At 40.2% G+C, this 17924-nt stretch overlaps 1 protein-coding gene across 1 annotated transcript; it reads left to right on the top strand.

Moving 5' to 3' along the window:
• Positions 1–205: 205 nt before the first annotated feature.
• LOC139122668 (uncharacterized) lies at positions 206–16782 on the top strand. The gene is made up of 2 exons (XM_070688272.1): positions 206–535; positions 12644–16782. The coding sequence occupies exons 1-2, from the start codon at positions 448–450 to the stop codon at positions 13390–13392; spliced, it is 837 nt and encodes a 278-aa protein (XP_070544373.1). The 5' UTR covers positions 206–447; the 3' UTR covers positions 13393–16782.
• Positions 16783–17924: the final 1142 nt, after the last annotated feature.

Below are 17924 nucleotides of genomic sequence, written 5' to 3'. Positions count from 1 at the left end.
CAAACCAGTAAATACATGGGTGCGGTTAGCAGAGGGTCTCCCTGATCCCGATGGAGAAATCTTTTGAGAATTTGACATAAAATGACACCATTTAAAATGACACCATTTGAATACACTTATTATTATCACGAATCACACATGAAAATTGTTGTGTAACCCCTCCCCGTTCGGCTATAATATTTTAAGTAACACCTTACTTTTCATCATTTTTTAGAAGCCCTCTCCTGTTCCTGCAATCCTCAAGTCGCAGACTCCCCTTCAGCTGTACGCGGAGGGGATGGGTGATGTGGACCTAGGCCGTTATCCCTTTGTTCATACAATGATCGGTTGACCCTTAATCGACCCGAAGTCACAGTAAACACGTTCATCATGTGACCTCTACTTAAAATTGAAGTCATGCACTGCAGCCACAGCTAGAGGTTCGACAAGCGAATCTACACGATCAAGATGCCGATGGAAATTACCTCCTACAATAAACAGGGCATATGGTGCACCTTGGTGGGCCATATAACTGATTACAATATTAACGCCGAAGGTGAGTATTTATACAGAAGGTTGTTGTGTGCTTGTACCAAGCTGAAGTTGCGACCGTATCTCCCTCTTGCTTCGACCCGGACTGCTGTGATCCTAGTCCTACACTCAAACAACTAGACTTGCCATGGGCGATGCCCGTGACCCAGAGTTCTTTGTCAAGCTCTGTGTGTGTGTATTTCTGATGGTTTAGCTCTGCGTGGCAGGGCTGTGTGTAGCTGCAGTACAGTAGCTTGAGGTTTCCCTGCGTATTCGGGTTTGACGTCCGACCAAAATACCCAGGCAAAATCTCGAGCTACTGTACTGCATCTAGGCTGTGTGCAGCCTAGCCCTGCATACAGGTCTGTGTGTTACCGGCGTTATAACTGTGACAACGCAGAGGCTTCCGCGGCACTGCCAAAGGTGTATGCAATCATAGAATTGTATGCTAATCCTTACATTTACTGTGGTTGTAGTCGTGTATTGCACCACAAGAACTGCGCACCGAGCGGACCTCGATCGCAGGTGCGATAAGAGTAAAGTTTGTTGGCCTGAACAACATTGGGAATTACAGAGAAGGGTCCGCTGACCTCCCTCCGAGCTCAGACATTATCTCCGTCCTGTGGCGGAGCAGGTCAAAAATTTGCATAGTTCATTGCGCATGCAAGGTAGACATTAGCAATATGACGATCTATGTAAGACGCAGTCTTGGCAATATGACAAGCCAATTAAAACTGTGTGGGGACTCTTGTACTAACACAATAAATGTTATTCACTGTCCAATCTGCCCGGCCTACGATTTTCGGCCAAACAGGCTACAAAAAGTCAGAAGCCATCTCGTCGCCAGTCATTGGCAACACCCGATAGAGGACGCTACGGACTGAGATAGATTTGAAATTTCTTATCATGGACATAGTTTTAACGATAGTGCTGTTTGCTTCGAGCTTGGAAATTTTAAAAGTTTCGTCATATGCGCAGCGTGTTGGATATTGCATTTTGTTGGAGACTCAGCGGTTTTTTTCTTAAATGTTGACTATAGATGGAGACTCGAGCAGATTGGACGATAGTACGGACTAAGCTTGATTGGTTATTTCTTGACGTGGACGGAATTTTAATCTTACTGCAGTTTGCTCCGAGCTGAGACATTTTGATAATTAAGACACTTAGCGTGTCCGATATTCTGGCAAAGTGATGACATTTTTCGTAAGCATGGACTTTAGATATTATTAATATTATTAATCTTTATTTAAACTCCATAACTCCATAGATGAAACACCTCTTTTCATGGAGGTCCGATAGACAAAAGAAAATCATATTACAGCACCAACTTGAAAACACGAAAAAACAGAAGTATAAATATCAAAAAAACTACGAAGAAGCATCAGACAAGTAAATAGAATACAGAAAGTTGTTACAAGATTTCTTAAAGTTATGATTGATTTGGGGAGATTGTTATATTCATCCACAACCGCAACAGACAAAGGTGTTTTGATAAAGAAGTGTACGTGCTTTGGGAACCTTAAGGAGGTTCTGATTGGAAGAACGAAGTGATCTGGAAGGGATATACGATTATTGAACATACTGGCTACAATTCAGGGGTTAGAATTGGGTTAGATTGTGAGTTGCTCTGTAAATTTGGGCCAAGATATAGTCCTGAGATTATTGTGGATGCAACCAAACGTGAGTGATTGGTCATTTTTGGCTTGGACGGAGTTTTAACATTAGTGCAGTATGCTCTGAGCTGAGACATTATAACCGTTTCGTCATATACACAGCGTATAGGATCATGCACATTGCTGCCAATTATTGACTTTTCGTATCCATGGCCTTAAGATAGAGTTATGAGCTTATAGGAGGATACAACAAACTGAGATAGATTTTAAATTTCGAAGCCTGGATGTAGTTTAAAAGTCTCGTCATATAGGCCTACACAGCGTATTGTATATTGCAGTTTGTTAGAAACTTAGCGTTTTTTCTTAAAATATTGACTATAGATAGAGTGTCGAGCAAAATGGAGGATGCTACGAACTGAGATAGATTTGAATTTTCTTTCATGGAAATATTTTTAACGTTAGTGCAGTTTGCTCCGAGCTGAGACATTTTAAAAGTTTTGTCATATACACAGCGTATTGGATATTGGGGTCTGTTGGAAACTCGGCGTTTTTTTTCTTAAATGTTGACTATAGATGGAGACTCGAGCATATTGGAGGATGCGACGGACTGAGATTGATTGGTAATTTCTTGACATGGACGGAGTTTTACATTAGTGCAGTTTGCTCCGAGCTGAGACATTTTGATAATTTATGTATTACACATAGCATGTCGGATATTGTGGCAAAGTGATTAAATTTTTCGTAAGCATGGACTTTAGATATAGTCCTGAGATTATTGTGGATGCAACCGAACGTGCATTGAGTGATTTGTCAATTTTTTTGGCCTGGACGGAGTTTTAACAGTTTTAACGTTAGTGCAGTATGCTCCGAGCTGAGACATAATAACCGTTTCGTCATATACACAGCGTATTGGATCTTGCACATTGCTGCAATAATGGTTGACTTTTCGTATTACTGGCCTTTAGAGAGAGTTGTGAGCTTATTGGAGGATATAACTGACTGAGATAGATTTTAAATTTCGAAGCCTGGACGTAGTTTTATCTGCTGCAGTTTGCTCCGACTCGGAGCTGAGACATTTTAACTCGTCCTAGGCCTATACAGTGTATTGGATTTTGCAGTTTGTTGGAAACTTAGCATTTTTCTAAAATGTTGACTATAGATAGGGTGCCGAGCATATTGGAAGGTGCTACTTACTGACTCGGAGAGATAGATTAGTAATTTCTGAACATGGATTGAGTTTTAACGTTATATAGTGCAGTTTGTTCCGAGATGAGACATTTTGACCGTTTCGTAATATGCATAGCGTATTGCATGTTGCAGATTACTGCAAATATAGACTTTTCGTATCCGTGGACTTTAGATAGTCCTGAATTTATTGTTTTTGTAGCGTGTCGGATATTGCAGATTGCTACAAAGTGAATGACTTTTCGTATCCGTGAAATTTCATAGAGTCCGGAGTTTATTAAATGATGCTGCAGACCGAGATAGAATGGTAATTTCGTAGCCTGTACGGAGTTTTGACGTTACTGCAATTTTGCTCCGAGCTGAGACATTTTGACCGTTCCTCATACACACTGCGTATTGCATGTTGCAGATTGCTGCAAACAATTGACTTTTCGTATCCGTGGACTTTCGATAGAGTCCTGAATTTATTGTAGATGCAACGGACTGAGATAAACTGGTCATTTCTTAGCCATGACAGAATTTTTAAAGTGCATTTTGCTCCGAGCTGAGACTTTAATAATTTTTGTACCTATACATAGTGTGTCGGATATTGCAGATAGCTGTAAAGTGAAAGATTTTTCGTAACGGTGGACATAAAATAGAGTCCTGAGTTTATTAGAGAATGCTACGGACTGGGATAGATTAGTAATTTCCTAACCCGGACAGAGTTTTAAAGTTAGCGCAGTTTGCTCCGAGCTGAGACTTTGATAATTTTGTACCTACACATAGTGTGTCGGATATTGCAGATGGCTGCAAAGTGAATGACTTTTCGTATCCATGGATTTTGAAAGAGTCCTGAGTGTATTGGAGGATGCTGCAGACTGAGATAGAATGGTAATTTCGTAGTCTGCAATTTGCTCCGTGCTGAGACATTCTGACCGTTTCCTCGTACACATTGAGTATTGCATATTACAGATTGCTGCAAACTACTGACTTTACGTATCCATGGACTGTAGATAGAGTTTTGAGTTTATTGTGTATGCAAAGGACTGAAATAGATTTGAAATTTGTTAACATTGTCAGAGTTTTTACCTTAGTGCAGTTTGCTCCGAGCTGAGACAATTGATAATTTTGTACTATACATAGTGTGACAGATATTGCTAATGGCTGCAAAGTGATTGACTTTTTATATCTGTGGACTTTGATTGAGTCTTGAGTTTATTGGAGAATGCTACGAAATGAGATAGATTAGTCTTGTCCTTGCCCGGACGGAGTTTTAACGCCAGTGCAGTTTGCTCCGAGCTGAGACTTTCGTACCTACACTTTGCGTGTAGGGTATTGCAGTTGGCAGCAAAGTGAATGACTTTTCGTATCCGTGGACTTTGACAGAGTCCTGAGTTTATTGGAGAATGCTACGGACTGAGATACATAGTACTTTCTCAGTCTTAACGGAATTTTAGTGTCAGTGCAGTTTGCTCCGAGCTGAGACATTTGATAATTTTTGTACGACACATATATTTCAGATTGCTGCAAAGTGATTGACTTTTCATATCTGTGGACTTTGATAGAGTCCTGAGTATATCTGGAGAATGCTACGGACTGAGATGGATCAGTAATTTCTCAGCCTTGACGGAGTTTAACGTAAGTGCAGTTTGCTCCGAGCTGAGACATTTGATAACTTTTGTACTACACATATATTTCAGATTGCTGCAAAGTGATTGACTTTTCATATCTGTGGACTTTGATAGAGTCCTAAGTGTATTGGAGAATGCTACGGCCTGAGATAGATCAGTAATTTCTCAGCCTTGACGGAGTTTAACGTCAGTGCAGTTTGCTCCGAGCTGAGACTTTAATAATTTTTTTACCTACACTTAACATGTTGGATATTGCAGATTGCTGCAAAGTGATTGACTTTTCTTATGTGTGGACTTTCATAGAGTCCTGAGTGTATTGAAAGATGCTGCAGACTGAGACGGATTGGTAAATTTTTTTAGCCTAGACGGAGTTTTAACGTTAGTGAAGGTTACTCGGAGCCGAGTCATAGATTGTCGGATATTGCAGATTGCAGCAAAGTGAAACTGAAGACAATATATAGCCGTGAGCATGTTGAAGAATGCTTGGAATTTAGATGATTTCGTCGTTTCTTAACAAAATAGGAGTTTAACGCTATAGTGCAGGTTATTCAGTTCTGAAACAATTAAATAATTTTGTTACACGCATAGCTGGTGCGGTCAGATAGTACAGATTGCTGCAAACTATTTTCGTGTCACAACTACACGCAACTGTAATCTTTTCAATTCATGGAGGGTATTCTTGTGTCAACTTTTTTATCTCATAATTCGACGAGCAGCATCGGAAAGTTGGTATCTATTTGCGTCACAATGTATGTTGTACAATGGAGAGAATGAAATGAAAGCCGTGGAGGAGTTTTCTTTAATCTTCGAACACTTCCTTGACAAGTGTTCACAAAATAACTTCGGAAATTGCGAAAGTAACCTCTATTCGCAAATACTGTTAACTTTTAGAAATCTCATGATGTTTTCGTTGTAAATATTTGCTTAATTGCCATGGAGATAATTTTGACCCTCTTATCAAAATTGAAAATTAAGCTTGTGAACTTCATAATGTGTCTGTCTGCCGAGTTTGAATAAAATATCAAAACTTTTTACAGCGGAAAATATGTGTTTAGCAACACCTCTAATATGGCTTTCAGCTGGCGTTTCCTGTCCTGTCAAAATGTTAGTCTTTTTCGTTTTATGTAAGATTTGGAAACCACAAAATAATAATAATAATAATAATAATAATAATAATAATAATACAGGAAATCAGTACGGAAGAATTTCCTCTCTGCCTTTTGACCGTAACGTACGACTTTTAAAATATCACTGATTAGGTATTTGGTTGTAGGAAAATAAATTAATTCCTTTCAGGGGAAAGTTTTCTATTTGGCGACAGGGTTTTTCCTCAGCTTCCTCAAGGCTTGGTAAAGTAAAACAGAATTACAGTCAACTCGCACTTTTTCCAACCCGCCCAGAACCATCTCGCCTGATTCAAACTCACCCGATACCAACTCGCCCGTTGTTTTGAGATAGGGTGTTGTAGATTCCATGTACGCAGCTGTTCCTAAAGAAGTGAGCCAGTACGCAGTAACTATCCCTATACGTAAAGAAGCCGAACGAAATTTATTCTTTCAAGAGATTTGCAAAACGTGAAATTCGCAAATAAAAAAAATTCCGTGTTGGCACATATTTCAAGTCGCACCTGTAGTTCTCTATGTTAGAAACATTTGTTGTTAGAAATAAAACGTTTTATGCGTACCAGTTGCTGCGAAAACGAGCCCTGCCACTCCTTGACATGTTCTTCCTTCCACTCCAATGACCAAGCTACCCGAGTGACAAAGGCTAAGGATTCGCAGCAAGCGTACCAGTAGCTCTGCATGGCAGGGCTGTGAGTTTACCGGCGTTATACGGCCTCCGTATAACGCCGGTAAACACACAGCCCTGCCATGCAGAGCTAGCGTACCAGGTACCATGGAGGTCTACCTCCATGAAGGTACTCATAAAATTGCGATATAATATCGGGCGAGTTGGTGTCGGCCGAGTTGGCATCAGGCGAGTTGGAATCAGGCGAGTTGGTTCTGGGCGGGTTGGAAAAAGTGCGAGTTGACTGGTACCCAGTAAAACAAGGTTCTTTTACAAAGTAAAGCGAAAAAATCTTGTAGATTACATTGGCAATGTCTACTTAGCATGTGTGATGAACTATGCAAATTGTACGACCTGCTCCGTCACAGAACGGAGATAATGTCTGAGCTTGGAGGGAGGTCAGCGGATACTTATGGGGAATTACATGTAAACGTAAACCGGGAGCCAAGGACAACGCCCGCCTTTTGTATATTTACTGGGCACTGAGCTATCGTAACTCAGAATCCCTTGACTGCTTACTATCGGTGCAGAAATCGAGCGGCACCACAGGTATCCGCTACACCTACACTTGTATACAAATCAGTAACAACTATAGTCTCGTATGCCAGACCGCGAACCTGCATGCAGCGCGAGCGGCGAAGCCGCGAGCTGCGAGTAACCGCAGGTTACGAGGTCTGGCAAGAACCAACTGCTCAGGAATGTGATGACGTCAAAAGTGGGCTGTCTTTCCTATGCTGATAAGTATAACTTTGGACCACCGCGTACAGACTGCCATCACTGTATTTGTCCACCATGTTTCACATATCTGCGCCGAAAACACACTAAGGCACAAATCTATACGGTGAGCATTTATTTGTGAGGCCATTTACCACCGGTTCATCTGCAGTCGAAAGGGGCCCAAAGTCTGAGTTTCGTTCGAACGGAGCAAAATCAAAAAGCAAACTCCATAGAGGATGTCGACGATCAACTATCGCAAGCGTTGAAGCAACGCCCAGAGCAATGAGAGATTGGCCATATTCTGTCGGCAAATTCACGGAATCGTCGTCTCCTTCCGGATAATCTGTCATGGCTACCTCCTGCTTTCGGTTTCAGGCTGTCGATCACCACTTTCTTCAACGGCATAGATCATTTTTGCAGATATTTTTCATCATGTGGTTATTGGGAATAACGTAACCCTGATTTCATAAAGTTGTACTACTGTCTGAGGTCAACGTAAGGCAGTTTACTTCAAACGAAACATTTCTGGATGAATGACACAATCATTCAGTCGAATTCAAAAGGCTATTTTTAGACGCTCCACCTACATTCATGAATAAACAAGAGATGTACTCTTTCATCCAGCCGATTTTCGAAGCATTCTATTGGACAGTATATATAGCACGTCGGTTCTAGCCAGACCTCGTTACCTGCGGTTACTCGCAGCTCGCGGCTTTGCCGCTCGCGCGCAGGTTTCGAGATCTTGCATGCGAGACTAGAGCCTTGGTGGCTATACGCTTGCGATTCCCCCTACCGTTGTGTGTGCAAGAGACTACACCAATAAGAGACAGAAAAAGCACAGGGGACTGTCGACAGTCAATGTATCGTCACAATGTTATCACCCATTTCATGATTGCCATCAGTATTTTCTTTGTATAGTGTTTTTTTGCTGTAAAAATCGATGGTATAGGCCTATTCTCAAATTCTGTGCGACTACCAGTTAATAAAGGGTCAACAAGTGAAAAGTCGTTCCGATGTACCAAGAGGCTTTATTTTAGTCTTAGAGAATGGATGCATTGAAATCTATCAATCTTAATATTTGATCCAACATTGAGGCAATTTTCCACAAAACAAGTCATTGACAATAACATAGTCCTCACTTGTAATAGGAGTATTAGTCTTGATGGAGCAGGGAAATGTGGTCATTAAGAAGTATCACTGGAGTGGTATATGTTGAGATCTATGGGCACATATGTCTATGTCGTTGTTCCCAATTTGAAACACATGAGGCATGTCTAAGTGATGGTTCTAAATCGGGAAAAAAGATCAGACCTCTAGCTGTATTGACCAGCCAAGAAATACATATGTGCATAATAAATGAGGTACAAGATGTGACATCTTAAGGTCTAATATCGTATCAAAATTGGAGGGTATAGAACTTGTGGTATATATATATATATATATATATATATATATATATATATATATATATATATATATATTCAAGGTCAAAGGTCATCGAGATCACGTGACATTTTGGAAAAAAATTGTATTGCTAATTCCCTATATGCCAAAAATCAGACCTCTAGCTCTATTCGCTTGCCCAGAATTAGATGTGTGCATAATTAATGAGGTAAAGCGTGAATTGTCACAAGGTCTCCCATCCTTCTGAATATAAAGGACATTGCACTTGTGGTTACTTATTTATTGACATAAACGTATATTTTAGGTAAAAGGTCATCGACGTTACATGACATTTGGTCAAAAAATTTCTATCGTATAGTTATCCCTATTTTATACCAAAAATCAGACATCCAGCTCTATTGGCTTGCTCAGAATTAGATATACACATAATTAATGAGGTACAGTATGTGACGTCATAAGGTCTCCTGTCATACCAAATATGAAGGGTGTACCACTTGTGGTCACTGAGTGATGGACAAATATGTATATTTCAGGTCGAAGGTCATTGAGGTCACGTGACATTTTGTCAAAAAAAATGTTTTGCTAAGTTATCCTTATATACCCAAAATCAGACCTCCAGCTCTATTGGCTCGCTAAAAATTAGATATGTGCATCATTAATGAGGTACAATAAGTGGCCTCATAAGGTGTCCCATCATACCATACATGAAGGGTGTAGCACTTATGGTTACTGAGTTATGGACAAATATGTATATTTGAGGTCAAAGGTCACCGAGGTCATGTGACATTTTGTCAAAATATCTGAGATATCTGCGTGAATGGATGGACTCATGGATGGACGAACGGACAGACATGACCCAATCTATAAGCCCCTGGACTTCATCTGTCGGGACTAAAAACTGTGTCACTGCATCCTTTTTGCAACATGAATACGATGAGAAACTAAATTTTTATTTATCGTGGCCTTATACATGGGATTCTATGGAGAACTGCCTTATACATGGGAGTCTATGGACGTGTAAACTAAAAAGTCCTCTAACACGTCCAAATTTGATCGCATTGTGAAACAAATCGACGTGCATCTGTATTAGGTAGGGTACTACCCTTTTGCAAAGTTTGAAAGAAATTGACCAGGGCATGTCTGAGATATCTGCGTGAACGGACGGACGCATGCATGGACGCATGCACGGACATGACCAAACCTATAAGTCCCCCCTGACGGTGTCTGTGGGGACTAAAAAGACATTCAAAATCACATGAATTTACAGTCTGATTTCTTTTTGAAAGACCGTGTGCATTCCGAAATACAAAGTTAATATCATCTGCATTACGGTTGTGTGGTAATGTGATGTCAGTGATAAATGCACGGTTGCTCCGAAGACAGTTATCTATAATGGCTATTGCCACCTGTGTGATGCGCCCGATGTTTCTCCAAAACTGGTTCAGAAGCATCGTCAAAAAAAGTTTTATTTTCTGTTTTAACCTATATGATGTATGCTCCTTGTCTAAGTTGTCTTCTTGCTTCTTCCCATGGACCTGGTAATGTATTACCTTGAATGAAAATGATTATTGGACCAGTTTAATGTCGTATTGTACACACGCCGACCCTAAATCTGCATACCGAGATATGTCGTATGCTGCCTCTCGAGCCTGGCGGTAAAGTCCGTCAAAAATGATTCTTTTCACTGTCCACATCCAACTTCTCAGATATACAGTTTCCAACTTTTCGTTCACTTTCATCCCAGTTGTTTAGAACTACGTATTATCAAGATTCTGATAATTTATAGTTTCCTTATTCATTTTATAATCGGGTCAATTTCTAAAATGCATGTTTTCTACAGCCAATTCTGTAGGCTTTACATTTTCCAAGACAAGTTCTTCTTTGAATCATGCATGCAAGTATATTTCAGGATCAAGTTCCTCACTTCTATCATCGTATCTCTCTTCAAAAAACATTTTTTTCAGAAGTTCTCGAAGAAGATACGATTAATTTGTACAGTTCGAGCTCTATAGAATGGCCGGTGCCACATTCAGGTTCAAAATGGCAGACACGGTCGAGTCGTCCTTATGTGTTTGTTTGTACGAATGTAAGTCCGTCTATACCTGAATAAAAACTGGAGAACTGCTGCTTTTCTCGACTCCTTATATCTTTTTAAGGTCCACCATAGGTTACAAGGTCGAATTTCTTTGAAAAAAAATTCAAGTCTGGAAATATGCAAGTCAGGTTGAAAATGTGAAAATAGAAAAAACTATAGCTCAGGATTTTTTTCGTTGATTGCACTGATGTAGTTACCGAGGAATATTTCTATTTTGCATGAAAGGGAATATTAAATTTGTCACTGTTAGTTATAAAATTTGGTTTGCAGATCCCTACAGCTGTTCTCCATAAGTTGCATTGCCTTCGCCAATTGTGAGTACCTAATGTATCTGGTAAAGTACGCAGAATATAAGCTTGGTAAAATTTCATCGGAAAACAATGCTAAAAATGAGAAATTTCGTCTCCTTTCTACGAAATTCCATAATTTTAGTCGCGGCATTCAGAATCAAGGCTGTAAAGGACATACTTTTTATTTCCTGCCGTCTAGCCTTTGTACAACTATTACTCAAACTTGGACTAGTCCCCTAGGACGTTCTAATGAGTAAAATCACAAGTACACTGTCATAACTCTTAAACATAACATGTTTAAGACTTCACGTTTGGCATTAATTTGATAAGGGCGATTATCTTGGAAGAGAGACCCTCAATAGGACACTTTTAGTCGTCATTACTTTGATAGAAGTGAACAACGCACAGGCGCTTGGCACATTTCTGGGATAATAATTGTATTTAATTTGTAGAATGTCTATACGACATGATTATTCAATACAAGAATCACGGTACATGATATTAATGTAGGCCTAGGCCTACATGTTGACTAGCATAACCCAATGGCTATGTATGGCTGCCTGGCTCGGGCCCGACGTACGCACTGCATAATTATATTTAATGTGTGGAATGTCTATGTGACTTGATTGTTCAATAAAGAATAACGGTACGTGATATTACTGTACACATCGGCTAGCCTAACCAAATGAATGGCTGTAGCTGCCGGGCTTGGGACCGATGAACGCGCACAGTCCACTGCTGCACAGATCTGATTTGCATGGTCTTTACTCTGGTCTTACTCTGACAGTTTTTGTAGCAGGATTCAAATTTAGGGTTAGCGCATTGTATTTATCAGAATATTACTGAATATCTGGCAAATTTGTCCAGAGTCTGATCAAAAATCAACTCGCAATGCATACTTTCATAGCTTCCCACCAATAATTGGCACACTTCAATTTAAAAGTGCTTTCTAGGGTCACATTCCATCCCCAACTGTCAAAATCGTCACCGTGGCACGCAATTGATATAATTTTAAAACTCACCAAGGAGCCAAAATGATTGAAACAATTTGAGTGGACATCTACAAATGTAAATGTAAATTGAAATGACCCATATCTGATCAGGCAGAGTAGCCACTGATCCGAAAAACGGGGATTATGGACTGCCATGAGAGAGTATTTTATTCCGATGAAATAGCGAAAAACTAAACAAGAAATTTAGGCCTAGCGTATTATGAGAGCTTTTCTCTATGGTTTACTTTGTTGAATTCTGTTGTGTATTGTTCTATATTACTCGCTGAAGTTGCATTTTAGGGGATGTGTGATTCCCAATACAATGTCAGTCCTTCTCGAAGTGCCTTCTTCTGTCTGTTCTCTTCTGTCCATTTGATAATTTTAAGATGCGATTGCTGTAACCGTCACTAACATTATTTTTTTCTTCCTCAATCAGATCAAAAATTTGAGCCAAGTGTTCCTAGGATGATGACAAACGCATGGAGCTATACTGTAAAACCACCGTACAACTATCTGTCAAACAATGATTTTGAAGATCATATGATTTTCCTCCGTTCGAGCGTCTATCATGTACTCCCAGAATGGCATGCACGTCTTCAGCGGTTAACGTCACTTCAATTTAGCCTTTCTTTAGCAAAAGTTGGGAGGACTTCGTTTGATGAATTCAATGTAATGCGTGATTGTGATGATGGTATAATCCTGGCTACTCACTATGTGCAAAACGTGTGTGTAAGCAAGTTGACAAGAAAGCCAGCTCAACTACCGGATTGGTTCACTGGACGGTACGCAACACATGGCAACCACCAGACACCGCAATACATGGATAAGCTTGGAGACACACCGTCGAAAATATTCCAACACAAAATTCAACCATCAAGCAGTGATATCGATGAAAATAATCACATTACATACACCGCTTATATCAAATATATCGAAGAATGTGCCCTCACAGCAGCTGAGAACAACGCCTATCCTTCATTTACCAATGATCTGACAAGGTACAAGATCAAGACCATGGGCATTCTGCACATCACTGAAGCTCTTGCAGATGATGTGATAACAATAGAAACGTGGGAAGATGAGAACAATCGATGTAAAGTAAATTTTGTGATGAAGAAGAATGACAAAGAAGAGATTTGTCATTGTAGTTTTGAGTACCATGATATTGCCAAGGCAAATCTTTAGATCATCAATTTCGTGTAAAGTATGAGATGCTGTCACAGCAAAATCTCTTGAAATGTTATTGTACAAGGAAATGTTAGCATTCTCTCTGGCCATGTCTTTGTTATGCAGAATAGAATCACGATCGATACAGTGACAGCTTTAGTTCTATCACGAAAGCGTCTCCCTGTTTTCAAAAAATGACCTTGCTCTCAACAATAAATCTGACGTTAAAGGTATACTGTCACCTGTTCCAATTTTGCCCAGTTACCATGGACAGATAGTTATCCAACAAATCACAGATTTTAAGCTGGTGGCCGCTATTTAAAAACAGCGCCCTCTTATGGTCCTTTTGAATGCCAAGGAACGCCCTTTTGACCATATATGGGTATATTAAAATTACGGGTGACTGTATACCACTAAAAGATTTAGATGTAATCTATACTATTATCAATATCGTCTGCAACTATAATAATCATACATAGCGGGATAAATTCATAACTCTGTAGTCCATGTATGAAATTTTGTGACATTGGAGTACTTTGACTTTCATAAACACACACTCACCGTTTCAAGCATGATCTTGTGCCAAAGAGGAGTCATAGCGTCGTTAGCAAGTATAGTAAGTACCTTAGCTTACCTTGGTTTAATGACTACTGTAGGACCATTTTAAAGTTTAACAAATGAATAGTTTCTACAAATTTTGTCATTTAGCAAGCGTTTACCTTGCAACTTTATACCTTGCGCAGCTGATGAGGAAGTGAAAATGGGCTAGAATTAAGGGGAAAACAAATTAAGTCATATATACAACAAAGAGGAATCGTTTTCAGTTATCTGTTGTTTTTATACAGTGGTAAAGGGGGTATGTCAAAGAGATCTAGTGACATCGTAACACTGTAGACATTTCATTCTACAAAATTGTAAAATCACAGACACATATATACGCGCACGCAAAATTTTCTTTCTCTTCTATCTCGTTACTTACAATTTTGCTTTGTTTCAAATACATAGAAACGATACTTTAAGATGTTCAACAATGCAGAATGTAATTATATTGCGTTTTATTGCAGTTTGTCGGTCATATTGTCATTTTGCAAATATGATAATTACGGTCAAGGAATGAATAAAAATCTGAAAAAACCTACGATAATCACCCTGAGAAATCTTCTTCTCTGAAGGATCACACTGTTTGACCTGTAGTAATTAACGAATATGTGGTCAAACGGTCTTCCCCTATTTTATTATCTTTTATCACATACATAGACCCAGTAATCCCTATAGTATGACGTCACACTATAGGTATATGACTACGATGAATCCATATTCCACATGTGGTGGATATGGGACCCGGACTACTTTCAACAAACGTAAACAAACACAATCAGCTGTTCAGGACACGATGAACACCGCTTTGAATTTCTCGAGACGCAAAAGTGGGAGGGTAATGAAGTTTAGGGAAATACGGGGTATTAAAATACATGTGTAAAATATAAAATACGGCTGATTCTAGAATTTTCATTAATTTATGTGCGGGCGGGAAAAATTGTAGTCTGCTGTCACTTTTTGACGATCGAGTGGACAACACAAAATGTCAGCAATGGAGCAGCGTCACGTAAATGTCAGTGGTGAAGAAATTGACCAATTCATCGCAAATCAACGCCGAAAAAACACAGTTAAAGCCACCCACACATCAGTCAAGCAGTTCATAAGCTTTTTGCAGGCCACCGAGTGCAGTCAAGTAGAATTTTATTTGTTGCCACCAGAAATTCTGGATCAACACCTTGCCAAGTTTTTCATCGGAGCCAGACAGAGTGATGGCAGTGAGTACGAACCCGATACTTTAACCAGCTACCAAAGAGGCATCGATCGTTACCTTTCAGAGAAAGGCTACCGATATTCCATCTGTAGGGATACAGTTTTTAAGGTGTCTCAAGATGCACTCAGAGCGAAGCGTTGCGATCTTAAGTCGAAGGGCAAAGGAAATAAATCTCAAGCCGCCGAGCCACTGACAGACGATGACATTAAACTTATGCGAGAAAAGAAAATACTCGGTAACTACAATCCAGAATCGGTCTTATACACAGTGTGGTGGAATAACACCAAGCTCCTTGGTTTCGAGCCTGTGACGAAAACAGAAAATTGTGTTGGGGTGACATACTTCTGAAAACAACAACAGCGGGTCGCGAGTATCTTGAGTTTTCCGAACGTGACAACAAAACCAGGAGCGGTCAATATGGTAACGTTCGTCCGTACGCACCGAAAATGTTCGCTGTTGAAGACAAGAGTATCTGTCCCGTTGAAACCTACAAAATATATAAAGACCATCGCCCAGATGACATGTGCGAATTACATTCTCCGTTCTACCTGGCCATAAATTATAAGCCAACCACCCAGATATGGTACAAACGACAACCGATGGGCAAAAACAAACTGGAGAGTATTGTGAAAACCATCACAGAACGAGCCGGAATAAAGGGGCGCAAAACGAATCACAGTGCACGAAAGACAGCAATCCAGAAACTCAGTGAGCATGGTATTCCTCCGACCCAAATAATGCAACTTTCTGGCCACAGAAATGTCCAGTCTATCAATTCGTACGCCGTAAACTCTTTAAGTGCACGAAAGACAGCAATCCAGAAACTCAGTGAGCATGGTATTCCTCCGACCCAAATAATGCAACTTTCTGGCCACAGAAATGTCCAGTCTATCAATTCGTACGCCGTAAACTCTTTAAATCAACAGGAAGTAATGTCAGATATTTTGACCGGCGCCGAACACCCCAGAAATAAACTGATGCCAATGCCGCAACGATCGTCTCCTGCTGCTGTCGAGCCTCTGTCGATGTCCACCAACAACATGATAAGGAGCGTCGACGATGACCCAAGACAGAGTACCGTGACAGCTGCAGCAGCAGGGATGTTTTCTGGAGCAACCTTGACAAGTTGCAAGTTTAACATCACCATCAACGTTGCCGGAGCATCTGGTAGCAGTCAACGAGTCGAGCCAAGGAAGCGAAGAGCGTTCGTCATTTCAGACAGCAGCGACGATACTTCTCCTGACTACAGACGCATCAGAAGAAACGCTGTGTTGTTCTCTCAAAGCGACGATAGCTCGCAGGATTTTCAGTGAACTTGAAAGTTCAATTAATTGCATTTTGTATTTATTGTATTGCATGATAGTATGCATAAATTTACCAAATTACCTTGTCATAGAAGTGCTTTTGAGGTTCCGGACATTCGTAGTACTGAGTTTTTAATTCGAGCCGCACATCGTTGTTAATTACATTTAAACGAGTTAGTTTTTATTCGTAAAATATAAAATATACAATTGATAATTTCGTCAAACAAAGTTTTCAAAAGTTCATACAAAGTTTGGAAAGCAGTGTTCTTTGAATGGTGTTCAAACAATGACGACATTTTTTGAAATATGCTCGATTGATATCAGTTCTCGGTAACAACGTGACAGAGTAATGGTTCCGCCCCGTTTCACTCGCACGTCATTGTGTTATCTTGATGGATCGATGAATTTTCACTGACATTGATGTTATGGAATAAATCAAATAAATACCTTGTGTTAAACGATACCTGGTCTTTCGTTGTTCCGCTTGATTCGCACAGAATACCCCCAACGAGAGTTGTTATTATCCATAAGAGCAGCCTCAGTGTGCTCCAAGAACTTATGAACTATGGCGTGGCCATGAACAGCTGAGCGCGGTCAAGTCAGCTGTGACCCAACCATGACCGCATAACATGAGCGGAGGAATTTTTTTTCAAATAGTCCCTATCTTTTTTCCTCGGCATTTCGTGTGGGATATCATATCTGAAAGGTTTATTCAAGGAAAACTGGGTCTATGTATGTGATAAATATATAATCCCCCCGTATTCCTCACTCGTGTGTCTGAGTCGCGGACTCGTGATTCCCCGTAAAGCGGCCGTATCCCCCCTCGCCTTCGGCTTGGAGGGATACGGCCGCTACACGGGGAATCACTCGTCTGCGACGCAGCCACACTCATTCGGAATACGGGGGGATTATATATAATTATTATCTGATTGCACCTTGGAAATACAGCGCACAGTTCATGCAGTAGCCGATTGTGAATCCAAAACTTGCATTTATCTTCGCCTAGGTACACGATGTGCTCAGCCACGCTTGTAAACGTTTTCTCTCTATATGCGAGGGAAGCGTTCATGTCCACCGCCATTGTGAATGTCAGCCTTGCAAACAAAAGAACATCGCGATGTGACAGTCTGTAATTAATGTTATTACTAACCACCGCTCAGCAATTTTCTATGTACGACGAACATTTTCTATCCTACACATATTTTTCCTTTTTCTCTTCAGATTTGTTACATATTTCATAATTTTCTCTTGTTGTACTTCTCGCAGAACGTCGACTTTCAAAGTTCGATATTGCGATGCTCTTTGTTTGCATGGCTGTTTTTCGCCCGAGTGCTCATGGGTTGAATCAGATTAAAGGTACATGGTCACCGTAAATTTGCATATTCCATAAATGCTAAAAGGGCGGGGCTTAGCGTACTACCCCATAGCACCTGCAG

Source organism: Ptychodera flava, chromosome 22 (assembly GCF_041260155.1).
Source record: "Ptychodera flava strain L36383 chromosome 22, AS_Pfla_20210202, whole genome shotgun sequence".
NCBI lineage: Eukaryota > Metazoa > Hemichordata > Enteropneusta > Ptychoderidae > Ptychodera > Ptychodera flava.
This window is presented reverse-complemented; position numbering and strand designations above follow the sequence as displayed.